The 27,073-nt window shown below is 40.6% G+C and overlaps 1 protein-coding gene across 1 annotated transcript in view; it reads left to right on the forward strand.

Annotated features, from left to right (window-relative positions):
• The window catches only part of DOCK2 (dedicator of cytokinesis 2), a 413,194-nt gene that overhangs the window by 71,597 nt on the left and 314,524 nt on the right, over positions 1 to 27,073 (forward strand). Inside the window, exons 20-22 of the mRNA XM_059416333.1 lie at positions 1,685 to 1,774; positions 2,821 to 2,921; positions 3,776 to 3,910. Of these exons, the coding sequence (XP_059272316.1) occupies positions 1,685 to 1,774; positions 2,821 to 2,921; positions 3,776 to 3,910 (326 nt within the window). The remainder of the gene's footprint in view (positions 1 to 1,684; positions 1,775 to 2,820; positions 2,922 to 3,775; positions 3,911 to 27,073) is intronic.

Genomic DNA, 27,073 nt, shown 5'->3' on the forward strand with positions numbered 1-27,073 from the left:
TTTAAATCTTGGGTGGCTTCAGGGGCAAATCAAGTGCTGAGGGAGATGGGACTTTTTCTCTAACAGAGGGACACAGTGTTCCAAATTGCCATGAGAAATCTTTACTGGGAAATTCAGAGGATCATATGGTTCAAGGATGTTGAATGTTGAGTGGTAGAAAACTATGGTTGTGTTCAGTTCCTTCCAGGAGATCAGCCTGGGTGTAGATCTCAGCTCAACCGCTTACCAACTTTATGTGATAATATTGTGACTAGGACATATTTCGTAGAGTGGTTTTGAGCATTCAAGGCAATAATGTTTAAAAATTACTTAGCATAGTCTCTAACACAAAGTTATAATATTGAACTAAACATGTAAATCATACAGAGTTCAGTAAATAGTAACTATTAATTATTTTTGTTGGCATAAGTTGCTATAATAGTGTGATGTCTTAGTACTACTTGAATGTTACTATTAGAAATAAAAAGTATTCTTAGTTCCTGCTGCTTACAGAGTATTATGCATTATACATGAAAGAAGGAAAGACATAAGGGCTCACATTTTAAGTGAAACAAGCAGAAAACAATACAAATGTCAGATGTATTATTGTATCCACATGGTGTTAGAGAATATAGCATCTGAGGTATAAATTTAATTAAGCAACACTTCTGTCCAGTTCTATGGGACAGGTGTTTCTCACAGGTCTTGGTGATCTTGTTTCCATCAGGAACTTGGTCCAGCTAGAAACTCTGAGATTAAACTTCTTTATTTGGTAACTGTGTGTTTTCAGGGACTATAGGAAATATTGACCCATCCCTTAGTAAGGAAGAGTATCAGATTTTAGTTAATTTTCCATACATGGAGAAGCAATGGTAGAATTTTCAGATCAGTGCTTTTAATGTGCACTATTGACCCACCTACCTGGTTCATCAATAGCAGGAAAATTCTCCAGACATCCTTTCACAAGATCTGTCACCTTTGGGCAGCTTGCAGAAACATCTGGGAGGGAATTACATGGTCTCCATCTTTGCATTCTTTTTAATTTTTCTAAAAAAGTTTGTTATTGAAGTATATAATACAGCAAAATATATACAGAATACTTACCCTAAGAGTATAGTTTCCTATATTTTTACACATGCATATACCCATTTGCTCACCCTGTAGATCAAGATACAGTACATTTTTGACATTGTGGTAGGTTCTCTCATACCCCTTCTTTACCCTTCCCCATGCTGACTGCTATGATAGATTTTTTTTTGCCTGTTCTTGAATTTCATGAAAATAAATAATATATTATTATTTATATAATAATAATAAATATTATTATTTATTAATAAATAAATAATATACATTTATATAGAGAAATAAATAATATACATTTTCGGGTCTGACTTATCTTACTCTACATAATTCTTAGGAGGTTATCCTCATTGTTTCATATAGACGTAGTTTGCTCTTTTTTTTTTTTTTTTTTAAATCACTGTGGAGTATTCTGTAGTATTAAAATGCTACCATATGTTCATTCATGCTGTTGGTTGACAATTGGTTTGCTCCAAGTTCTGGCTCTTGACAAGAAAGCTCCCTGGACCTTTGGAATGCAGCGTATGGTGGATGTGTGCTCTCATTCTCTTGGGGATACACTGAGGAGTGGGACTTGTGGGTCACCTGCACTGTGTTTTAACATGACCTTCATTATTTTGTCCAGTTTCTCCAAGATACTCTGGATGCCCTCTTCAATATCATGATGGAGCATTCTCAAAGCAATGAGTATGATATCCTCGTCTTTGATGCTTTGGTAAGAAAGAGGGGAAAGATGTTGAGTGATATTAGACATTAATATGTGTCTCACTGTGAGAACACTGAGAATTTGTGGCCTTAGAGACCCTTCTAATGAACCTTTTTGTATGTATTGTAACTTTTAGCAACCAGAGCAATGAACGAATGAGCCGCTGCATTTGTTTGTTTGTTAGTTTGTTTGCTTCTAATTGATTTAAAAGCATGGCTGGGTGAGTAAAAGGGGAATTTTAATTGTTGATGTCATATTGGCACTGGTTGAAAGTACATGAAGCTGGATACCATGAATAATGGCTTCAGCTTTCCATGAATGCTGGGAGCTAGTCCTTGGCCAGGTTGTGAAGCACCGAAGTGTTTCCCACCTTCTTCTTTCTCATAGTCTCCCAACTTCGCAGTGTCCTTATACCTTCCTGCCCACCTGCACATTTTATGGTGGCATGCTTTCCTGATCTGTCCTCGTCCCTCTTCCCAAATGGTGTCTTCCTCCCATCTGTCCCATTTCATGTTTCTTCAGTGTCCTGTCCACACGAGGGTATCAATAAAGTTTTAATATGTTAACTACTTATGTCAGTGACATTTACCTTTTAAAGAGATTACTTGGAGACAACCGTGACTTAATCCAGTGCTTCCCAGAAGGTCTTCTTAAAAGCTAGCCCTCAAGAAAGAAGCTTTTTAACAAAAAGATCCTTTGATTAAATAACTCTCAGGGAAGTGTTGGACATTGTGTGACCTTCTTAGAGATTCACAATGGCTGTAAATATGTTAAAGACTCTAAGAACCCTTCTGTAAAGAAGGCAATCTTAACAATGATATCCTGAGATTTGTCAAACTTTATATGACCATGAAACCCTTTTATCCTATGATACCCTGTAGCATGTTACATGGAATGCTTTTTAGAAGAGACTACATTAATGAGACTACTAACAATATATTCGTGAGTTAATTCCTGAGCAAAATCATTTTGCTGGAGGTTCAGTTATGCCATGTGAGTATGGCTTCCTGCCTTGGGTCTGACCCCGAAACACTGATTCCTTGAATCTTCCTCAGATCTACATAATAGGACTCATTGCTGACCGGAAATTCCAGCATTTCAATACCGTTCTGGAGGCTTACATTCAACAGCATTTCAGTGCCACCTTGGCTTACAAGTAAGTTACTGTACATATATAGGGATTTCTTGTGCATCCCCAACTTGCCCTACCAGGATGCCTAGGGCACAAGGAACTTGAGTATTTTCCTTTTGCACCAGGCTGTGTGAATTCTCCCTTTACTGATAAAACTCTATCCATGCTGGGTTATCTGGATTAAATAAAAATATGCAAATCCATAGGTTAGAATGAATATTTTATTATGGTAGAAGTACATGAAAACATTAATTTATTCAGTCAATCAGTCAGCTACCATTTATTGAATAGCTACTTGTGGTAGACACTGGGATTCAAAGGCTAAGAAAGAGAAAACACAGGCCAAGTATAGTACCCATTATAGCTTGAGTACAGAGGATGATGGTTACAGATGGGGATGATACTGGAGAGGTTGGGAGAAGCCAGTTAGTAAAGGGGTCTTGAAAGCTGGGCCAAATAGTTTGAAGTTTACCTTGCTGGTAATGAAGAAATGGAAAATTTCTCAGCAAGGGAATTCCATAATATTATTAGAATATTTTCTGTAAGAAGCAAATGTTAAAAAGAGCATTCTCCCCACCATTATTCCCACTCATATCCTGATTGTGACTAGCTTTCCTAGTCAAAATATTGTTTTTTTCCTCACTAGTTTTTCATTTGCTGGTTTTCTATGGGTAGGAAATACTTATTCAGTCCCCCGTATTAAATATATATATATATTTTTAAGCAGAGTTATTTTTACGGCTGCAAACAAGTTAGTAAGCTTAGCTATACCACCACCTTTAACCTTTGATAGAATGCCTTATAATTTATAGAGCAAATTAATGACCATGCTGTGGGCTGGAAAAAGATGTATTTTGAAAACATAATTCCTTATTCAGGAAATTGATGACGGTGCTGAAGACTTACTTGGATACCTCCAGCAGAGGGGAGCAATGTGAGCCGATCCTAAGAACCCTGAAAGCTTTGGAATATGTATTCAAGTTCATTGTTCGATCGAGGACATTATTTTCACAGTGAGTGCTTGTTATGTAAGAGTGATTGATTAGTTCCACAGTTCCTCCAGGATGTAACAGTATTTGTGTCATTGGAGAGATTCTTTTATAAAATTACAACCAGCCATTGATCAAAAACAACTTAAAAATCCAACATAGAGAGTTATGAATAGGTTATAATTGTTCCCTCTAAGCTCATTCAGGCAAAAAAATAAATCTTAACATGTTATAGAGTTATGCTTCATTCAATGAACTTGATTTGTGATTTGAAGCTCTTCTGTGTTTCATCTATCATTCTTCATTTGATTTGAGATAGAAAACTTTCCAGGAATCTTCAGTGTTAGAGGTGCTAGGAGTGGAGAGAGCAGAACTTAGGGACTTTTGACAGTTATTTGGCTCTAGGAGGTTGTGCATGACAGATGAGTTGGTATTTGCAGTTGATCTGTCTGTCCTTGAGATCCTAGTAGCCAACAATTGACCTGACATGTTAAAACACCTAAGAGATTTGATATTTGATGAGCAGTATTACAGAGGTTATCTGTTGTTTTTTGTTTTGTTTGTTTGTTTTTGAAGGGCTTTGGAGATAGAGGCATTCAAATGCAATGTACAAAAGAATAATTTATATTCATCCTGGCTATAAGGTAAAGTTAGGCAGGCAATTGATTGTGATTGTGTATATGATCAGATTGGTTGTGTGTGATGGGAAATAAGGAAAACTTACAGAGAATGTACTACCTGGATTCTCATCAATGCAAATGAAGAACATTCAACTCAAACTGATTTATTAGGGAGAGTAGGACTTTTATTTTATTTCACATTTTTTAAAAAATCCAGAAGATAGTTGGCCTCAGGCATGACTGGATCCAGATACTCAATGCCACCAGGAAAGTCTGTCTCCCTAGTTCTTGCCTCTGGGTCCTCTGCTAAGGGTCATGTGCTATAGATTTAAACAGTCTGACCAAGAAAATGAATATGCAGTGGTTTCATGTGCACCTCTGGAACCATGGGCCAGGTCAGCCACTTACAGTATAGACATATTTAGTTGGAGAGATGGTTTCCCAGAAGAAAGTAGAAATCTGTAGTCATCATTTTGACCATGACAATGGACGGGCTACAAATTTTCATAGTTGGTAAGGCATCTGAATAATGAATCATTTTAGATTCTCCAAAAACATTCTTTGAGATTTCAGGTGAGAATTGGAAGAGATGAATGTCTTCAACCTTGTCACATAACATATGTCATGTTCATTATTCTTTTTTTTTTAACTTAAAACTTTTTCTTTTCTTTTATTTTTTAAATTAAATTTAAGTAATTTATTTTTAATTAAATTTTAGGCAGTTTTATACAGGATAATATTCATTTCTGGAGTAGAATTCAGTGGTTCATCACTTACATACAACACCCAGGGCTCATCATAACAAGTGCCCTCCTTAATAATATTCATCGTCCATCTAGCCCATCCCCCATCCACCTCCCTCCACCAGCCTTTATTCTTTTTTTTTTAATTAATTTTTTATTTTTTATAAACATATATTTTTATCCCCAGGGGTACAGGTGTGTGAATCACCAGGTTTACATACTTCACAGCACTCACCAAAGCACATACCCTCCCCAATGTCCATAATCCCACTCCCTTCTCCCAAACCCCCTCCCCCCAGCAACCCTCAGTTTGTTTTGTGAGATTAAGAGTCACTTATGGTTTGTCTCCCTCCCAATCCCATCTTGTTTCATTTATTCTTCTTCTACCCACTTAAGCCTCCATGTTGCATCACCACTTCCTCATATCAGGGAGATCATATGATAGTTGTCTTTCTCTGCTTGACTTATTTCGCTAAGCATGATACGCTCTAGTTCCATCCATGTTGTCGCAAATGGCAAGATTTCATTTCTTTTGATGGCTGCATAGTATTCCATTGTGTATATATACCACATCTTCTTGATCCATTCATCTGTTGATGGACATCTAGGTTCTTTCCATAGTTTGGCTATTGTGGACATTGCTGCTATAAACATTCGGGTGCATGTGTCCCTTTGGATCACTACATTTGTATCTTTAGGGTAAATACCCAATAGTGCAATTGCTGGGTCATAGGGCAGTTCTATTTTCAACATTTTGAGGAACCTCCATGCTGTTTTCCAGAGTCACCAGCCTTTATTCTTAAAGTGAAGTATCTGTTTCCTCTCACTTGCCAGTTACTCAAAGCAGAGCCTGTGTATTAAAGTCTTAGGGGTATTTTTCCATGTTTGAGAGATACTTGTCAATTATTTGAAAACGAATGGGTCTTTCTAAGGGTTGAGTTTCTTGGAGGAGTTCAAGGATTCAAACATTATAATTCCAGATTAATAGGCAAAGATATGTTATCTCATCTTGCAGGTGAGAACTTTAGGTTTACAAGAAGAACATATATTCTTCATTAATCATACCTTCTGCCCCTTTTTCCTTTTGGTTTATTTTATTGTATCTCCTTCCCTGCTCCATTCTTTTCTTCCTTCCTTCCTTTCTTCCCTCCTCCCTGCCTCCTTCCTTCTCTTCTTTTCTTCCTGTCTTCTCTCTCTTGGACTTTGTCTCTTCCCTCTACTAGAGTAATGGGCATTTGCACATTTGTCTTCTTCTCTGCCTCAAGGCAAGTCATCCTGCAGAATCTCTAGCTCTTCATTCAGTGTAAATCTGGTGTTGCTGGAGCTCCAAGGGACTTTTGGCTACTTAAGGAGTGGGGTGGTCTGTTATTTCTTGCTGTATCCCCAGCATAGCATATAGAACATCATCAATACTCATGAAATACCTATTGGACAAAGTGCATTTTGGGGGATAAGGGATACCTCTGGTCAGAAGAGATGTCTTTAAGATAATCCAGGCCTAATCTTGAATCCTTTTGCATGAACAAAGTATAGGCTAACCTGCAAGGAAAGTCTAAGACCCCATGCTGAGGGAAGGTGGTTTTCCTTTGTCTTATTCATTTTAGAAACTTTATCAATGGTTTTGCTCTTAGTACAGCATCAAGGACATTGGGAAGCAATGGAGGTATTTCCCCATACTAGGAAGGCCTTTTACTTGGGAGACTAGAAAATAGAAGGTTTGAAATTTATAAGCCAGCTGGTGGGAAATCATAATATAATTATTGCTTTGGGGACTTATTGTGTCTGGTATTGTGTTCCTGTTTCCTGTTATTTCTTTGTCTTCTTTCCTCCTGTGCATAATTCAGTTGATCTAGCTCCCGTTAGCAGTTCCCTTGACATTTTTCTTTGCACATACTGCACATGAGTGCTTGCGAAGGTTAAAGGATTATCCTCTATCAATATGCAGGATGCAGTTGGGTAAGGGAGGAAGAAAAGTTGAGAAAGATAGAATTTCTTAAGGATTATTTATTTCTATCACATAGCCCAATAATGTGATTTCCTTTTTCCCTCTCTTTGTGTCACTGGCTCCTGAGTCAAAATCTGGGGCAGGTGTCTTTGGGCATCTATCTGTGCCTTAGTTGCAGTAGAAGCTGGCAGAGCAGGTTCAAGCTTTTGTCATGGGGAGGCAGGCATAAAAGTACGAGAAATTTCTAAACCGTAGGGAGTGTGTCCAAAATATGTTCAGTAGCCATCAATATGACCATCATCCATTAGGCTTTTCTGGAATGACTAAGCTTCTGGGAGGCATAAAGCACAGTGAGAAACAGTCAGAAAGAGCTGAAGTGATTATCTTCTAGGCACTGAGCTTCTTTACAAAATTCCTTGCAGCTCCTTTTATCCTGAAGCTCAGACAACCAGCTGAGCTGATCCCCAACATTTCTGAGCTGTGGAATTACTCAGTCCAGAGAAGACTGTGCTTCCCCGGATCGCACAATATGCACACTGAAAAGCTTTCCTTCCTGCTGGCCAGGCACATTAGAAATGACCCTGCAGCCCTTCTGTAAGGATGGCTCTCTAAAAGAGAAGAAATCTAGAACATGGTGCTATAGTGGGATTTGTTCCCACTTGTCTATGTTCCTTAAAAATCCTAATGCTTCCATAGGGTAAAGTACAGGGGCAAATGTGGAGCAGTGATTATGTCCATGTTGTGTTGGTGCGTGTTGGCTCAGTGATGGTCAGTGTCACACTAGACAGACCTGGGAGGGAGTCATATGTTTGTCCCTGTGCCCAGCTTACTGAGTGACCTGACCTGACTGAGCCTCAATTTTCTCATCCATAAATGGGGATAAACCAATTCTTAGTATTTTGATGATGAAATGAGACTATACCTACAAAGTTATCCATGTAGTATCTGGTACTTAATTTCATAAATGTAACAAATGTTACTTGGTATCGTGTTTTTACCTAGGCAAGACAGGAAGGGTTTTTATTTGAAAAACTCAGATTTAAATTAATAAATGGTGTCTTGATCCATGCTCAAAATTTGGCTTATAGTTCATGCAATCCTAACCCTTTCTTGTTGTTTTTGTTTGCTTGTATGTGTGTTTGTTTTTAAGGAGGGAGTGTTATGTTTACCAGGTGTCTGCTTTTTGAGGATCACAATGAGGGACTTTTATGGCTCCCTGAATTCCCCTTGGTCTATTGGCCCACTGGCTGGCCCCTGCTTGTGTTTGCTGTGTGTGTGGCCAGCCCCTTTGGGCCCAAGCAGCCATGTACCGACCTCTCTGCTCCACGCTTGTGCTGCTTGTCTTTGCTTTTGCATTATGCCTCCTGCTCTTGTTAAAGACCTGCTTATTCACTGCTTGCTTCCTCCTCCTTCTGCGTGTGCTCCCAGTCTCCTGGGGCTGTTCTTCCATGCACATATTCCTCCTTCACCTACCTCATTACCATTCCCTTTGCTTATGAGAGGCCATCAGCTCAGTGGTTAAAGGCACAATCTTTGGAGCTGGCTACTTAGGTTTGAATTTCGCACTAGAATCCTACCACTGCCATTTACTGATGTTTATGACCTTAGGCAGATTATGTAGCCTGCCTCAAGCTCGGTTTACTTGTGTATAAAACAAGCAGGGATGTAAAAACCCTTTTGGGTTGTGGTGCAGACTGAGTGAGCTAATGGGTGTCAGGCACTTAGCACAGTGCCTGTCACAGAGCAAGCTGCCACAGCCATGGTGATCATTACCTGCTAAGTGCATTTCACTTATTATCTCCATTAGTCTTCATAAAAACCCAATGGAAAGCCTCCTCTCCCCACTTTATCTCCTCTGAGTCCTCACTCACTCCATGCCAGCCATACAGGTCTCCTTACCGTGGCTCAAGGTCCCAACTTAGGGCCTGGGCACCTTTCCCCTCATATCTGCTTGTTCACTTCCTATCCTCTTCCATATCCTCACATAAATGTCTCCTTTTCTACCCTGTTGAAAACTGCAACTTCTGATTCCCCTCCCTTTCATTCTGTTTTTGATCTTTTCTCCCCCTCCACATAGAACTAATCAGATGTTAACATATCAGACGGTAATTAATTATGCTTTTGTTTACTGCCATCTCCCTGCTAGCATGTCAGCTCCAAAGCTCCTGTCTGTGTTTTGCACTGAGAACAGCACATTGACACTTGTTCAATGTGAAACGGAACACCGTTCCGATCCCCCTTTCATAGATAAGGAAGCTGAGACTTCAATTCACACTTAAAGGTCACACAGGTAAGAATTAGCAGAGTAGAGCTTCACATTCTGCCTCATCTGATTAAGCAAATTGAAGAACCAGAACTTTTGGAGGACCATGCAAGTCTAAAATGTGGTTGGCTATGATGGGGACGTATCCTAAGTGAGAACAGCTCCTCATGGAAGGATTGACTTGCTGGGTACTGTCAGGGCTGCAGAGAGGCACAAAGCTCCTTGAGTTTAGGTGCTATCATCCCTAAGCACAGTTGGACTTCAGTAAAAATAAAGATGACTTAGAGCAGAAGTTATCAGGAAAAGAGTCCTTGCTATTATGGCAAAACTATCCAAGCAAACATGACTCGATCCTCCTATTCTTTCAAGGAGTGAAGAAAGAGGATCTGACACAGGGCCAGCCCAGGTAACTCACCCAGGTAACTCAACTTCCTGCTCCCCAACGTTCATCTAGGAGCCAGGAAGGATGGCCATGGTGTGCACAGTGCCATATACCTGTACTGAGGCTTCCACTCCATCAACATAGGTAACCAAGAAGCATGGTTCACACCTCCGGTGGAAACCCCCAGTCTGGCTCACTTCATCCAAGGGCAGGCATCTTGTCCTTTCTGTGCTCACCTTCAGCATCAGGTGATCAGATAGTCTCTGACGTTCTCTTTTGCATTTTATTTTGCATTTTGCTTTATTCTGTCTGTCTCCCCTCTCAGCCTCTACCTCGCCCTCCCACCAGCTCAATTTCTTCTTGTGTAAATATTATATACTAGTTCACCCTCCTGGTCATGCATATGTTAGGCAGGAAGACCGTCTGAACAAAGCTCAGGCAAGCCCAATGTAACCTGCAGTCAGAGGGAATACATAAGCCTCTGCCTTTTTAAACAAATATGAATTTAACTCCAAGGCACTTGCCAGTGTGATTTGTTTTCATTGTTCATGTATAAATAAATATTTAAATGTAATCATCTGTTTATGCTGAGCATGGGCTGGGATGCCCGTCACATTGCTATTCCTGTTTCTCCTGCATATAATTTGTTTGCATGTTAATGCCATTTATTCCTATGTAAGCCTCTGTTTTGGGTTTTGAATATAATTTCACTTTTTGATGACAGTAATGGCTCAGTAAACTGCACAATTGCAGTTAATGGAATTATTTTATGATAACATTAACTTGGCATCAGATCAGGGTGGAAGAGAAAACTGTCATCAAAGGGATATTGTCAAACAGTTACTTCTCTTTAATTTATTATCTATTTTATGAGTTGCTACAGTGTAGAGGGGGGAGCTAACAGCTTGCTTATTACAAACATATGTAGAAAAGCTTTGTAAACCATGAAGTAAGTAGCCATCACTGTGATACGAAATTGTTCATGTGCATGCATTTTGAATAGCCCTCTTTTCCCTCTGCATATAGAAATATTAATAAACATTTATTGAGCACCTATTATGCACTAGGCACTCTAAGTGCTGGAGACTCTGGAATTAATCTCTAAGGCTTCCTCAAGTAGCAGTAACACAGTAGGGCATGCTGCATATGCTTCCCAGCAATCAATCACAGTTCCCTGGAATAAGCAATGATCCATGACTTGATGCCATTGAGGCTCAGGGAGCAGACAGGTTTAAATGACAAACTCCACCTTGGGAGGATCCTTAATTCTTCTCAGAGGAGGTGATGCTTCAAACTAAACATCGAAAGAGAGAAGAATCACAGAGTCCAAGTAGAGGGAACAACACATGGAATACGATGTCTAATTACTCCTGCCACTCCTGAGGACCATTTATGAAGCCTCTCCTCTGTGCTTGGCCATGGATCACTTTTTTACTCTGCCCTACTTCATACTCACAGCAACCCTGGGAAGTATAGATATTATGATGTTTATTTGACAGAAGAGGAAATGGAAGCCCAGAAAGATAGAGAAAGTGACTGTAGGCCACACAGCTTGACATTGGCAGGGAGGGGTGTGACATCGGAGCCCAGGTTCTTTGTGCTGTGCTATGCCTATGAGCAGCACATTTGTGGGGAAGAGTGGCTAGTGGGTGAAGGTATGGCGGTGGAAGAGTGGGGGCAATGCAGCTGGTGAGGTAGATTGAAGCTGGACGGTGAACAACTTGTATGCCCAACTGAGGAGTGTGATGTCATCCTCTCTGCCAGGGGAGGGCAGCATAAGTGCTGCCGTCAGTCCTCAGAGCACAGGGTAAGCACCCCAGCAGGTGCACAGACTCATTCATTGGGATCAGGTAAAAAGATGAAAATTCCTTTATTTTGTTCTAAGAGGAAGAAATTAAACTTTATAAATAATTGACTTAGAATAATACTTGGATATAATTTATAAATAAATAAGCATCTGTTGAGAATCATGCTTACATTTCATTTTCTCATGGAGCAGTTTCCAAATCCTGTTTTTGGCAGTGGGAGTCATTGAATTTTTAAAGCAGGGGATCTACAAGGGTGCCTGGGGGGCTCAGTCAGTTAAATGTCTGACTCTTGGTTTTCGCTCCAGTCGTGATCTCAGGTCATGGGATCCTGCCCCACGTTGGACTCCATGCTGGGCATAGAGTCTGCTTAAGATTCCCTCCATCTCCCCCTGTCTTTCTCATGTGGGCACTCTTTCTCTCTCTCTCATAAATAAATAGATAAATAAAGCAGGCCAGCCAGCAAGCAAGGGATCTACATGATTTAGAGTCATGTTTTAAAAAGAAAGATCACTGAGGAAGAAAGGTGAGTATGTAGAAGGTGTAGAGGAAGGGAGGCAGGATGTTAATCATGAAGCTGTTGCAGTAATCCAGGCAAGAAGACTTGAGCTAAGGCAGTCTAAGTAGGGCTGGAGAAAAAGGAGAGGGAGAAGATAAGGTGTATAAATGGCAGGATGGAATGTGGGTGGGAGTGAAGCTGTTGGAGAGGGCCAGTAGATCAGCTGATCTGAGGTTCAACTTTGTGACCCATCTGATTTGACATTATTCATCAACATGATGAATGGCGAGGAGGAGAAGTTTTGGGGGAAGATGATGTGTTTTGGTAAAATTTGAGATGTTTATTGGCATAGCCTGATGGAAATGTATAGCAAGTAGTTAGAGAGTACTCTAGAGAGTAGTTACTCTCTAGAGTTCAAGAGAGTAAAGAGGAGAAATACAGTCTTGGTGGAAATTGATGCAAAGAGGTATTTGAAGCTGTAGCACAAAATAAAAATAAAACTCAGGATGAAACCCAGGAAATTAGCATGTTGAAGGGGTGGGTGAGGAGGGAGTCCCAGGGAAGGCTGATGAGGGATGTGGGAGGGGAAGCAGGAAGACGGGCAATCCAGGAGCCAGAAAAGAGAACATTGCAAAGAGGAAAGTGTCAGCAATGTCAACGTGCTACAGCAAAGTCATGGGGACTGCAAGCTGATCAGAGGCAAGATATTTTGCTGTGAGGAGGTATTTGTTTTCTTAGCAGCCCTTCCCCAGAGCTTAGCATCTTTCCTAATATCCAGTTGAAGACCCTAAAGAGGCAGAGGGATCAGGGCTTTGAGGTGCTATCGATTTCCCATCATCTTCATGTGAATTACCTACAGTGTGGATTGTCCTTTCCCAGGGTGTAATCCTAGTTTGGCTTCTCCCAACTGACCCTTCAGAGGATGAATAAACTGTTTTCCTATAGGGTGGTGTATTCACCCTTCTCTCACAGCAAAATGTAAGACACTGGCTGTCTGCTTCCATTGTCCCTTTAAATGGCTTAATTTTGCAGAACAAGACTATCTATACTGTAGATAGTTAAGGGAAAAGCCACGGACGACACAAGATATTCATTCTTCCAGGTTGAAGCAGTAGACAATTTCCTTTTCTTGTTAACTGCTTGTGAGACATCTAGAAGCTCGCATGCTGGCACAATTCTTGCCTTTGTGCAAAAAAAAAAAAAAAAGGCTGTTTCTGTCAAATGCTGAGGCTGGCAGTTCCTCAGAGAATGACTTGGGTGAGAGATCAATTTACCGAATAAATATGTAGATTTAGGAAATGTGTTTGCAAATCCCCTGTAACTAAATATGAACATGCAAGATAATGAAGGGTCTAGTTTGCCAGAGGGGTGAAATTCACCAAGCTACATTATTGTCAGGGATGCTGAACTGAACCAGGGTGACTAGGCATACTTGGTGATCCCCTTTAAATGCATTTGAGGCAGCATCACCTCAAAGCAGAATTCGTTTCCTTAATAGGAAATAATATATTGCTCAGTTCTTGGGCTTGCGGCTTTTTGTGTCTTTGGGGTGGATGGAAAATTAAAGAGGACTTAATTATGAGGCATATATGGTCACTGCCCTTCATGTCTCCAAACTAGTCTCTCTGTCTCTCAGATCTACTCTTCTAATGTGGCCGACCTCAAAGACCCATTAATTCAATTCAATCCAGTTCACTGATTCATTAAATACATATTTTTGAACCTTACTATTTGGCCAAGTTCTAGCTTAGGTTACTGCAATAAAAAGATAGAGGTAGCCCAGCCCTCTTCTGCCCTTGTATAGTTCTGGGGGGAGACAAAAATCCAAACCAAACCAAAACAAAAAAAGGCAAACAAATACACCAAGTCATTACACACCATAATAATGCCAGTAAAGGAAATAAGCAAGTAGTTGAGATACATGGTACAGCATAGTGGTGAAGAATCCTAGTGACTACCTGTGTAACCTTGGGCAGATGACCTAACCTCTGCCTTTGTTTCTTCATCTAATGTTAGTTAGATTACCTCATAGTGTTATTTATTACGTGGGTTCTGAAGAAGTGACTTTTCAAGTGAGATATGAAAGATGCTAATGAACCAGCCACCAAGGGATAGAAAGAAGGATCCTTCACGGAGGAAAACTCTGAGCAAGTATTCTTGAATAAGAAAGAGCTTGAAGTTTTCTGCAAAGTTAGAGAAGACTAGAGTGGTTGAAGGATAGTGAACAAAAGGGAGAATAGGAGGAAGATGGACACGGAGAGACCCGGTGAGCCCGCCCTGCAGGATTTATTCTCAGTGTGTACCCAAGGTCTCTGCAGGCATTTCAGCTGGAATGCTAGCATTCCAGGTAGTGCAGGGAAACTCAGCTGGTGGGAGAGGCTGGTGGCATGTGTCACCGGGATGGCTTGGTGGTGGTTGCCTGGACTTGTGTTGATGAGGACACTGAGGTTGCATTTAGAGGTGGCCCATGCAGGGAGTCATGACAGATTAATGGCACATAAACTGAGCAGTTTGATGGGAAGGGATAGAATTCTTCACTCCAGTATTACTTATGCAGCCCTGATAGGAATGAAGGGCTCTGAGTTCAAACAGAGTGCATATTGTCTTGAAAAGCCTATGTGTTTTGGAGTATAGTAATTCTGTATTTAAAATTAAAAAGTATGTGTTTCTTACTCCCACTAGCCTCTTTGACTGCCTCCTGTAAGACACACGTGATAGCTGCTGCCCACTCTTTAATTAGACTGGTGACAGACACAGCCTGCATTCCAGATCATTGAGGATCCCCTTTAGTGTCTTCTGTAATCTCTTAACTCGGCTAAATACCATTATCTTATAATTACAACACTCACAACTTTTTAAAGCCATATATGTTTCAGCCACCATGAATTTTTGGTTTGCAATTTGGGATAATTTTTTAAAGTACATTATTATAGTGCCTTCTCAATTATCTGTTAATGCATGAGTGTAGAGACCCATATTACAGATCATATAAAGTCATTCAGTTTGATCACTGGAGTGCAGAGTATGTATAGACGCACCCTCACATACAGGTGAACTTCTCAGAGGAATGTTCTTCCAAATCAGAACTTGCTGAGCTAAATAGTATCCTTAATTATTACTTCCTGATTTTCTGTCAGATGAGCATTCTGGGGGGAGGGAAGAACCACCGGTCTTGGGTACTATAGGGGTGATATAAATGAAGAGCTTTCCTATAATCAAATATATTTTGTGACTAAGCCACAGATAATGCTATTATGGCAACAGTTAAGAATATCCCAAATAGCACGAACCACGGCCTCTTGTTACTGCTTACCTGTCTCTCCCAAAATGCTGTGTCTTGGCTTCTACAACACAGAACTCTTTTTGTAATTCTCATACTTCTCAGATCCTTCAGAGTCCTGAAGATTGGTCTGCACCTCCTTTTAACCAATTCCCTCTCCTCGGTGAATGGATGAAACCTGGTGCTTCAGTTCTCACTGCTACGCAGATAACCCAGACATCCATCCAGACCTTTTCACTGAAGCCCACATCTCTGTGTCCAATCATTGACTTGCGGTCTCCCTCTTTCATATCTCAAAGGCAACTCAAAGTTAGCATATCCAGACACAAACTCGTGATGTCTCTTGCCACACTGAGCCTACAATCTAGCATGTTGCACAAGGAAAAAAAAAAAAAAAAAGATTTTTGTGACACTTCATTTTTTTGTTTCTTCCCACATAATCTACATTCAAGTCTCAACCTTCCCTTCCTCAGTGTCTCTCCAGTTAATCCATGTCTTTCCATTTTCCCTACCAACTTCCTAATCAAAGTTCTCGTCATCTCATACCTGCAGTACTGTGTTACTTTCTCTATTGGTCTGGCTGCTTCTGTCCTTGTTTTCCTATCATCTATTTGCTGCGGAGTCCTTTTGAATTTCCTAAGTCGATAGTTAAAACATCTGTAAGTATGGAAAGTTTTGTTTCTCCCTTTCTAACCCTAGCTCTTTCTCTCTATTTGACCGCATTGGCTAGGATTCTAAGTCAGTGTTAAGTAAAATAGTGATATATATATTCTGTATTGGCTTTAAAAAAATTAGATGCCTTTTTATCATTTTGATGAAGCCCCTTCCTATTACTAATTTGATAACAATGTTAACCATAAAGCAGTATTAAATTTTATTGTGATCACTGATATTTTGAATTTATTTCTACCATCTTAGCTGGGAACCCTCCCCATCATTTTAACTTTTCTGTCCTTTTTTTTTTTCTTTTCTTTTTTTCTTTTTCCTTTTGAATTGCTTTCAATTTTCTCACTTGCTTTTTTTCTTTTTACTAATTTGAAAGTTACATTTTATATCCAGTCCTATAGTGGCTATTTAGGTATTCTATCATACATACTTAATCAAATCTCAAGATAATATCTTTACAGTGAGTAATAGAAGGATTTTAGAAGACACTGTTACTTCCCTCTTAAATATTATACTAGGATTGTGAAATGTCAACTAATGTATGTTAGACCTCACACTCCCCATGTCTCATAAGCTCTCATTATTTCTATCTTCTGTTTTGTTTTGGTTTGGTGCATTCTGACCAATTTCTTTAAACCTATCTTTTAGCTTACCAATTTCTCTTTTAGCTATGTCTAATATGCCATTTAACTCATTGACTGAGTTTTTAATTTTAAGTATTGGACTATTTTCAGAGATTCTATTCTTACTCAAATATAAAATTTTTCATTTTTATCATTTTTGTTTCTTAATCATATTTTAAAGCATTCTTTTTCTATTTTGAAGCATATTAAATATGAGGCTTTGTATTCTTTGAATTATAATTCTTTATAAGTCCAGTAGGGTGAGTCTTTGTGGGTCTAATTCTGCTGTCTCCATTTTGGATGACCATGATTCTTGGGCATTTTGTTGTTATTATTATTTTTTAAAGCTAACTTTATTTAGAACCTTAGCAATTGTTACATATCTTTAGTCTTGAAATGAAGTTTTTATTTTCCTCCAAAGAAAATGGAGAACGCTTTAAGTCAAATTTTCTCTTTGTGGATCCAGGCAAGGACATGAATATGGAAAAACAAAGCCAAATAAACAAAAACATGAACAAAACAAAATTCGTGTGAGGACTGGTTCGTGGTTGAGAAATCTCAACGGAAAACTGTTCCTTTTCTATCCAGCCCTGAGGACTGGGTAGTTTCCTCATTGCTCTCCTTCATGCAATAGATTTACTTTTCACCCTCCTTTTTAAGAAGGCAGAACAATTTGGGATACCAGCTTTATGCAAGGGTCTCCAATAAGTGGGCCCTAGGACTGATCTCATTCCTTCTATTCCCCAAGCAGCCACCTAAATGGAAATGTAAGGACGCTAAGGTTGAGCAAATGCCTTGGGGCAGAAGCTGACTTTATTGCTCTCTAAGTACCCAGAATCTCCCTTTTGCTTGGTGTTTCTACTCTGTCGTTTCTTTACTTTTACTTTCCTGATAGTTTAACAACTCGTTTTGGAAATCCAGCTTTGGTAGTCATTTTCACTGAGAGGTTTTCCACGGTGTTTTGTCCACCCCACTGTCAGAAATGGAAGTCTTTAAAACTTTACTGCAGTTAGAATGATCTTCCCACAGTTCAAACCTGATCTGGGTGCTCACATTCTTAAAATCCTCTAATTTCTCCTCATTGCTCTGAGGATGAAGACAAATCTGCACATGGCCTGTGAGGGTCTGTGGGGGCAGACCCCCGCCTGTCTTACCCCCACCCCCCAACCATCTCCTTTCACCTGACTTAACCCAGATTTCCTCCACTCCAGATTCCAGGGTCTTCATTCAGTCCCTCTGACCCACTCGGCTCTCTTCTGCTATAGGAACGGTGCAGTTGCTTTCCTGGGAGTGGAATGCCCTTCCCTCTCTTCTTCCAGTTTTCTCTCACTCTCTTCTCCTGCATCACCTAAAGCATTGCTTCTGTGGGGAACCTACACCTGCATTTGCAAACTTAATCAAATCTCTTCAGATTCTCATTGCACGTGTATTTTTTCTTTCAGGTATGATCACACACACACACACACACACACACATATTTTTTGAGCTCCTACTATCTTCCAATCACTGTGCTATGAAGGAATATAAAAGAAATAAAAATTGACACCCAGATAAATATCACAGCTGCTGTTCTAACTAATTGATGGGTCACCTCAGGTCTGGGGATCTAGAGATGATAAACAGTTTTTCATGACATTGGTGTCTCTCAACTCTTTTTAGAATTGGCCTTAGGGCCTACAACTTCTGAAAGGCCTTTCCCTCAGCATTTATTCTTCTTTATATTCAGCACCAACGCAGGTTTCAGGCAAGTTGGGCTCTAAAACTTGGTTCTTGTTTTAATCCTTTGTGTTGCTAATGAAATTTTCAGTCTAATTGAGATATTTGTCTAATGGTAGAGATTTAGTTTGCATTGGCAATCAAGTGTTTATCCAACAAATATTTATTAAGTAGCCATTAGACAACTCTGCCAGCGCCTGGAAATACAACAATCAATTGGATAGACTCGGGCCTGATTTTCATGGGATTTTATAGTCTAGCTGGGAAAGTCATTTGGTCATTATGCAGATAGTCTCATGGGTGCATGTAAAATGAAGGGTGCCCTAAGGGCATGGAATAAGGAGGTCAAATCTCATCATGGGGTCAGGGAGGCATCTTGGAGAAAATGTCATCTAAGCTGTGACCTGAATGATGAATAGAAATTGGCAAGTGAAGAGAAGGAAGTGTAACTGGTGAAAATAAAGCTGGAAGGAGGTCCCTGAGATAGTAGGAAGCTTGACTCAGTCCAGCTGTGGAAAGGCCAAGGTGGCTTGAATTCAGTGGCAGATGGATGGATGGGGGACATCACCTAGAGGGTTAGGAAGGGGTGGATCTCCAAGTCCCTGAAGGTCAGGCCATGGCATCTGGACATTATCCTGAGGAAAATGGGAGCTATTACAGGATTTTGAACAAAGGATGATATTGCACTTTTGCTTTTAAAATGTTCTCTCTGACCATTGTATAGAAAATGGATTGAAAGGGGGTAGAGTGAAGGAAGCGAGGTGGGTTCAGAAAACCCTACAGGTTAGACATGCTGGGGCCTTGAATGAAGGTAGTGACCATAAAGATCGAGGGTAGCAAGTGGTTTTGGTCACTCTAGTTAACAATACCATATTACATACTTAAAGGTTTCTAGTAAAGTAGGTCTTACACAATTTTAATTATGTCAGGTGATAGATGTGTCAACTAACCTTATGGTGGCAATCATTTTGCGATATGTACATATATCAAGCCATTATATTGTACAACTTAAACCCACACAATGTTATATGTTAATCATATCTCAATAAAGCTGGGAGAAAATGGCTTTGGGAGGTGGAATCAATGGGACTTGATAACCGACTGACAGCCGGCAGATGAAAAGATCCATCAAGACCCATGACTACTTACCCAAGGGTGTCTATGGGGCCATATGCTGTGCTGGTGAACTCTGCAGGGTGAGCAAGCTTGGTCTTGGATGATCGTTATGTCCTATCTGACTCTTTGACCATAGAAGCCTGTGAGGAATCCTGGAGCTTTCCCTCAATGGTAATGTAGTCTACATATTGATGAGGGAACTAGTTCCCAGAGCAAAGTAACCTACTAATGGTCACCACACACACTAATGCTGGAGTCTGGTTTAGAACTCAGTCCTCAGACCCACACCACCACTCCTTCAGTCACATTGCTCTCTGCTGGTGGCTTGCCTTCCTCTCAGCCATTGCACTATTCACATGAGGTCTTCAGTAATGCAAAACTTGACACATTTGAACTCCACATTTCTTCAGGTGTTCCCAGATTTCAAAACAAAGAGTTTTACTGCGCATGTATTTTAAACCCACACCATTATTAAGGAAAATGTTAAAAATTCTATTTAACTCCACATACCAAATGTCAAGGCTCTCAGTGGAACTGAGTAGGAAACCTGGGGTTCATTATCCTTCTCAGGAAGTCATAAGACTGCAAGGACAAAGTTCAGATGTTCCTGGCATGACCACAGTTTAGAGTAATCATAACTTGACATTTCTTGGGCAGTTGTCTCTCTAGCTGCAGTCCATGCCAGGAACCAGGAGGTAGGTGAAAAATCAGCATTTAGATTTTATAATTGTAGAGGGAAAACTGCCTTTAGTTGTCTGACCTTGAGCCATATCCCCTGCTGCAACCCTACTTCCCATGGTGAGAACAAGAGAATTCAGGAAAGACTTTGGGGAAAAAGGTTATTGTAGAAAGGAGCTGGAAAGCAAGAAACATCCACTCCCGAGGAAGAGTAGACACTTTTTTTGAAAATTATATGTAATAGAGTGGCTGAGTGATGGACATTGGGAGGGTATGTGTTATGGTGAACACTGTGTATTTTTTAAGACTGACGAATCACAGACCTGTACCCCTGAAACCAATAATATATGTTAATAAAGAATAAAAAGAAATAAAAAAAATAAAAGTATGTGTATTGGGGCACCTGGCTGGCTCAGTCAGTACAGGATGTGACTCTTGAAAAAAAGAAAAAAGAAAATTAAATGTAGCACTTACTTGTTTAAGAGATCATAATAGGGACACCTGGGTGGCTCAGTGGGTTAAAGTCTCTGCCTTCGGCTTGGGTCGTGACCCCGGGGTTCCTGGGATCCAGCCCCACATCAGGCTCTCTGCTGAGCAGGGAGCCTGCTTCCCTCTCTCTCTCTCTGCCTTTCTATCTACCTACTTGTGATCTCTGTCTGTCAAATAAATAAAATCTTAAAAGAAAATTTTAAAAAAGATCATAATATAACATAGAAGCGTGTAAGGGGACTGTTGACATACATAATCTCTTTTCTAAGAGATTGTGTAATAAAATTATCAATTTTTATAGATTTCCAGATTTTTACTAGGGGTGTATGTGTGTGTATGGGTGCATATAATCATTCTGCCATGTAATCTTTTCTGTTATCATTTAAGTTATTATGGACACTTCCTAGGTCATTAAAAAACTGAAGGAAGAAATGGTCAGAGTAGTAGTCAAACCTATACCTGAACTTTTACAGCAACTGGACCTAAAAAAAAAAATGCTGAAAGGACTCTACTGAATATTAGCTTCTCTTTCAAGTAGATGATGCAATCTATATTTTTCTTTATGTGTCTTGGAACCACAGAAGGGAGGTAGTGGGAGGGAATGTGTGTGATTGTGTGTGTGTGCATGCGTGTGTGTGTTTGTGTGTGTGTGTGTGTGTTTCTGTTTAGGAGCATTGTTTTGGGAGAACTCAATTTCTAATTATATTGAGAGAAAAACCCTGAATACCATTTTTCATGCTAACAGAGAAATTTACTTAAGTGCAGAATTATGCAACTGAGTTCTTCTTGCCAAATTACATAAAGGCTGCAGCTCCTCTCAGCAGAATGAAGGATGGCTGGGATACACATCACACTCTATTCATAACTTAGAGTTCTTTTCAAGGCTTTTGCCTGTGTCTTATTACCTACTTACTATTAATTTATTGTACAGGGTTGCTGTATTTCAAAGTAAAGTGAATGTTTTGGATGGATTGTTTTCTTTCATTTCTTCCATGTTGTTAACTTCTTCTTCTTCTTCTTCTTTTTTTTTTTTTTCTTGTTGGTTTGTTTGTTTGTTTAGGCTGCTTACGCTTCTATCTGAGGCAGTTTTTCTTCAGGGATTGCATTAATTTTTGTATGTTCATCCTAGACTTTTTCGAAACAGGATCCCTCTATGTTGAGTTTGTCTTTTGTTCTCTCATCTGCAAACCATCTTCCCTGGGGTGATCTATAAAAAGAAGACCGTTTACTGAAACTTCTTTGAAGTTTTCCCTAAGGGAGGATTCCTTCTCATATGTCAGACTCTGGAAAAGTAACAGCTAGAAGAGAAATAATTGGTCATTGACAAAAGGGTTGACTCCAGAAGCTGGTCTAAGCCCTCTGCCTCTTCACTGCTTCTTTCAATTAAATGAAGTCTGCATGGAGTTCTCTGGGCCACCAGATGACTTGGCAATTCACACAGGCAACAATGTAGCTATACTAGCCCTTTCTTGAAGAGTCCCTTCCAGATGTAGCTCTACTCTTTCTCTTCTAGTAGAATAATGCCTTATGTTTCAACTTTGTTACCCTTCAAAAGAGAATTTCTCTGGTCACTGTCCAGTTGGATGGCTTACTCTAGATTCATTGGACCAAGATTCCTTGTCTTAATTTACCATTCCAGATTCCTTTTGGGTCTCTAGACTTTGGTGTTGGGGGAAGGGGTTGGGATGGTACCAATGACCATGCAGGAAAGAGGTGAGTCAGAAGGGGGGCCCTCTCATGAGTCCTTTCCAACCCTATTTCTTTGACTTAAAAGTGCCTGCTTAGTGCACTCAAGCATTTCTTTTTATAAATAAAATCAATAAACGCAAGGATGATTTTCAGACAGTCTCAGCCACTGGTTAGGCTATAATTATTCTTCATCCCAGGTTGGAGTAGGGTATGAGAAACACAGAAAGAGAGAGAAACAGAGAGGAGAAACAGAGAGGGAGAGCGGGGAAGGGAGAGAAAGACAGAGAGACAGAGAGGCAGGCAGCTTTGCTCTTAGAATACTGCAGTTTTTCCAAGTAATCACTCTTCTGAAACCACGACTGGCTTAATGGTCCTTTTTGTAAAGTCACTAATTCACACCTACTCTAACAGAGCAAATTATTGGGTTGAGGGTTGGAAAACCAGCCATCACCTTGAGGTTAGAGCTTAAACAGAGAAAGCTTAGAGCCGGCCATTTAGCTTCTCTGGAAAGTCCGGTAACATCATCCCTTGGGCAAATGATGCTTCCTAGCCACCCTGACTTGTGCCAGTTCCTGGCAATTGGTTATTACTTTGCTCTGTTCTCTGGAGGTAGTATTGCCTAGTGGTTAAGAGTGAAATTTGGAATAAGATGCACTTAGGCTTAAATTCTGACTCTGCCTTTTACAAGTGGGGAGACCTTGTGCAGTTAGCATAGTGCCTGGTTCATAACAGAGGCTTAGTAAGTAACAACTATTAGCACTAGTATTCTTAGTAGTAAAGGTAAGAATAATAATAAGGCTGCAGAGCTGACGATGACTATTACTACTATCTAGTGCAGATACCATTGGAACTAGCTGAACTGCTCAGAGTTCTGGATTCATAAGATGTTTCTGCACAGATACATTGAATGTGCTGAAGCTCCTTCATTTAATACTTTATCATTAGTTGATGCATTTGTTTAAACCCCCTTGTGGTGTTCCAGGACTACTGCTACATAGACGTGGGGATAGTATGACCGAGATAGCCTTGACTCTGCCTGCATGAAGCTTATAATTTAGTGGAGAAAGCAGGCAAGTAGTGATGTGAAGAATGAAGTATTCACACAGGGAGCCCACAGTCGCTGTGATAGTCTGCTTAATGTTGAGTGGAGCACACAGCATTCATTAAGGAAATTCACCAAATAAGTGGATTCCCTTCCATAGTATTCCTCTAGTGCCTGGCATCACATCTAGGGTAGACAAGTCTCTCTGCTCATGTGGCAAAATAGCAGAATGGTATATCATGACCTTATTGTTGAGTAATTTTATCAGATCTCAGAGGCATCTAAAATAGATTTTTCATTTTAAAAACCTTCCAATTAATCTGGCCTTGTTCCCAGGTGCTTGTGAAGTGAGTCAGGTATGTGCCTCGCCAAGAGCAAATTTAGGGGAAGATGCAACCAGGTGAGGGAAGCAAGGGAGATCTGGGCGCCAGGTCTAATCCTGCAGGGCATTTACAGGATGGCTGGGGAGGAAGGAAGGAGAGCAGGACAGGCTGTGGGGATGGAATGGGAGGGGGGCTGCTCGGGGCAGAGGTGCCACCAGGCAGGCAGTCACTGTGGTGAGTGTCCACTAGAGCCCTCGTTCCCTCCTCTGCTCTTCTGTTCCCCTGGTTCATGTCTCTTTAGTGTTTTTTCCTTTTTCTCATACGTAAAATATGAATAATAATAGTCTATCCCAAATGAACTAATTAATCCATGTGAAGAATTCAGTGCAGTGCCTGACCCTTAGGAAGTGCTCAATAATAATTAAACTTTTATTATTCAACTTTTCTCACTATGTGTGAAAATATGATTTACCTGTTGGCCTGCCTCATGATTTCTCTGGGAACGGGGACTGGGCCTTACTCATATTTATCTACCCTGCAGTGCCTGGCTTGCAGCAGGTGCTTAACAAATTGTATTAGTCTTTATGAAGATGCTGGTTTTGTTTTTTGTTGTTGTTTGTTTTTTCCCCCTTCAAAATGCTTACAAAAATCTAGAAGACAATTTTGGTACTCTATAACAATAGCTAGCATTTATTTAGTGTTTACTATATGCTAGGCACTATGCTAGTTGCTTTGCATGCATTATTTGGTTGTAGGACCACCTCATGGGGCTAATATCATTTTACTAATGAGAAAACTGAGCCATAGAGAGACTAAGAAACTTAGCCAAAGCCACCCAACTGGTAAGTGTCAGAGCAGAGTTTGGAACCCACACAGTCTTACCTAAATTTCTGTATTGCCTTAAAGAGGTAGGGAAGAAAGCAGGAGGAGGCCTGAAAATGTGGGTCAGAGGAGTGGCCAATGCATAGAAAACAAAATGGGGGTGGCGAGCCAGGAAACCCACCACCTCTGGATTCTAAAGTGAATCTTCCTGCTAGCTCTCCAAACCCGAGGATGTTTTGGTTAGATTCGGCTCCCCTGGGCTGCTGGCCTGAGGTTGGCATCTCCGTTTTAGGCTGAGGCTTTATGTACCTGCATGGAAGAGGTGGTGCAAAGCATTGTACACACCATATGGGGCCCCATTTGCATTTAGCGAGTGCTCAGCTGTGCACAGTGTCTCCTTAATGAATCACATGCAAGCAGAGCACCGCTATATTTATCCAAGCCCTGGGAGCTGGAGTGCTTGCCGGGGTTGGGCTCGCATGCCCCAGAACAGCGCCTTGCAGGTTGTTCCTGTTTTCCTTGTGGTCAGGGCCTTCAGGCCCATCAGTAACTCATTTCCTAGCAGGATCAGCTGGTTTCTGAAGCATCTTTCTAGGCATGCTGAAGCCAAAAAAAAAAAAAAAAAAAAAAAAAAGTTTCCCTCCTTAAGCTATAACAGAGACCAAGTGCTAAAAAAGGACCTTGAAACCACATCTGCCATGCCCTTGACTTCAAGGCCACACTTAAAGCCTTGCAGATAGATGAAGCTTTATTTTTTTCTTTCCTCTTCCAGCTTCTCAGGAGAGGCCTCACGGTGCTGAATGGCCCCCATCATCAGTGTATTTCTTGCATGTAATCTGAAACCCTTACGTGTTTTATTTCCTTTAGTCACTCCTTCCTGGAAATACTCCCTTTATTTATACGTGCTCAGATGAGAGAGTTTCCCAGTATGATCACTTCTGTGCTTAGGAATCAACCACAACAACACGAATAGTAACTGAGATTTACTTAACACTTATTAGGTGCCAGCTATAATATTAAACACTAGAAAGACATTATCTCCTTTTTTCCCACCTCAAAATCACCCTTCAAGTGAGCATTATGTCTCCATTTTGTCACTGAAGAAGGTAACGAGCCCAGGGCGGTGTAGCTGATACGTGGAGAAATCTGGCTAGAGAGCAAAGCACTTTGCTCTAAGTAGCTGTTTGCACCAATTCTCCTGCCCAGCTGCACTCATTTTCTCCAGCTCTTCTTCCCATTTCTACCAAGTAAAATGCCAGGCTTAAAAATTCTCTCTCACACACACACACACACACACACACGCACACTTGCTAAGTAAGACCACAACAACTTCGCTTAATGATGTAATCACTGTTAAAGGCAAACCATTTCCCTACAGAATTGGTTCTTTAATCTTCACTGGAACTTAGGTGTAGTATGTTTTTTCCTTCCCTGGACTAGAAGGTGGTGTTTAGGTCCTTCACTTGTGACATGAATAACAGGGAGCAGCTTGGCTCCCCACCAAGGCCGATGCCCGTGAGCTTGGCCTTCTGGGATCTGTGTCATCTGCCCTCCCCTGTTAGATTCTCAGAGCACAGAAGGAGAAGAGTTCCAAGTTCTGGTTCAAGCTATAGCACTGGTACAGTCTGTGACCTAGAGCAAATCAGATTTTTCTTGATGGTAGAAATTAAATTCAGTTTCTTACAAAGTTTAAAGTCGAGTGCATAGCCTTGACTTGGTCTTATAACCTAAATATCTCTTTTCTTTCCTACTTCAGTCAAATGACATTTAAAAGATGGCAGTGAAGCCAAGTCTCTTGCCCACTCTGGCCTTCAGTTTCTTCTTCTGTACAATGGGAAGCATGGACTAGGTGCTCAATGGCCTTCTCCATAGCTCTTTGTTTAGATCTAGGAGGTAGTAGGAAGAAACCCCTCTACCCTGCAGAGTCCTGACCATACAGGGTTGCAACAAATCCAACCAGGGCTAGTTTAAGAAAAAAAGGAATTTATTGGAAGAATATTTGTGCAGCTCATACAATCAAACAAGAGTTTAAAAACCACACAGGAGATTGGGAACCATGGCAGCCTCAGGGATCTCTTCATTAGGAATTCATGAACATTCCCCTGGGGTGCTGTCATTAAGATGACCCTCCCCCCCCCAAAGCCCGTTTTTATGTTTTTGCATTAAAAAAATACAGATTCCAGGGAAAGAGTCACCAAAGACCATTGAGATATGGAAAGTGAGTGTGGGCAGGGTCAAACAGCAGGAAAAAGCTGCTAGAGGCCATTCTTGTAGGCTGCATTCCTGTAGGTTCCCAAGAAGTGGACCTGGTGGGAAACCTACTCCCTCCCCATGAAAACACACTAATAAGTACTCCTTACAGAGAAAGTCCATATGTATATAAGTAATGTTGACTCCACCACAGGCAGCCATGTCTGGGTGTTGAATGGGAGTGGGAGACACTATAGACCGTAAGAGGGATTGTGAGATCACCTAGTAGACGTTTT

This window comes from Mustela nigripes, chromosome 12 (assembly GCF_022355385.1).
Source record: "Mustela nigripes isolate SB6536 chromosome 12, MUSNIG.SB6536, whole genome shotgun sequence".
Classification (NCBI taxonomy): domain Eukaryota; kingdom Metazoa; phylum Chordata; class Mammalia; order Carnivora; family Mustelidae; genus Mustela; species Mustela nigripes.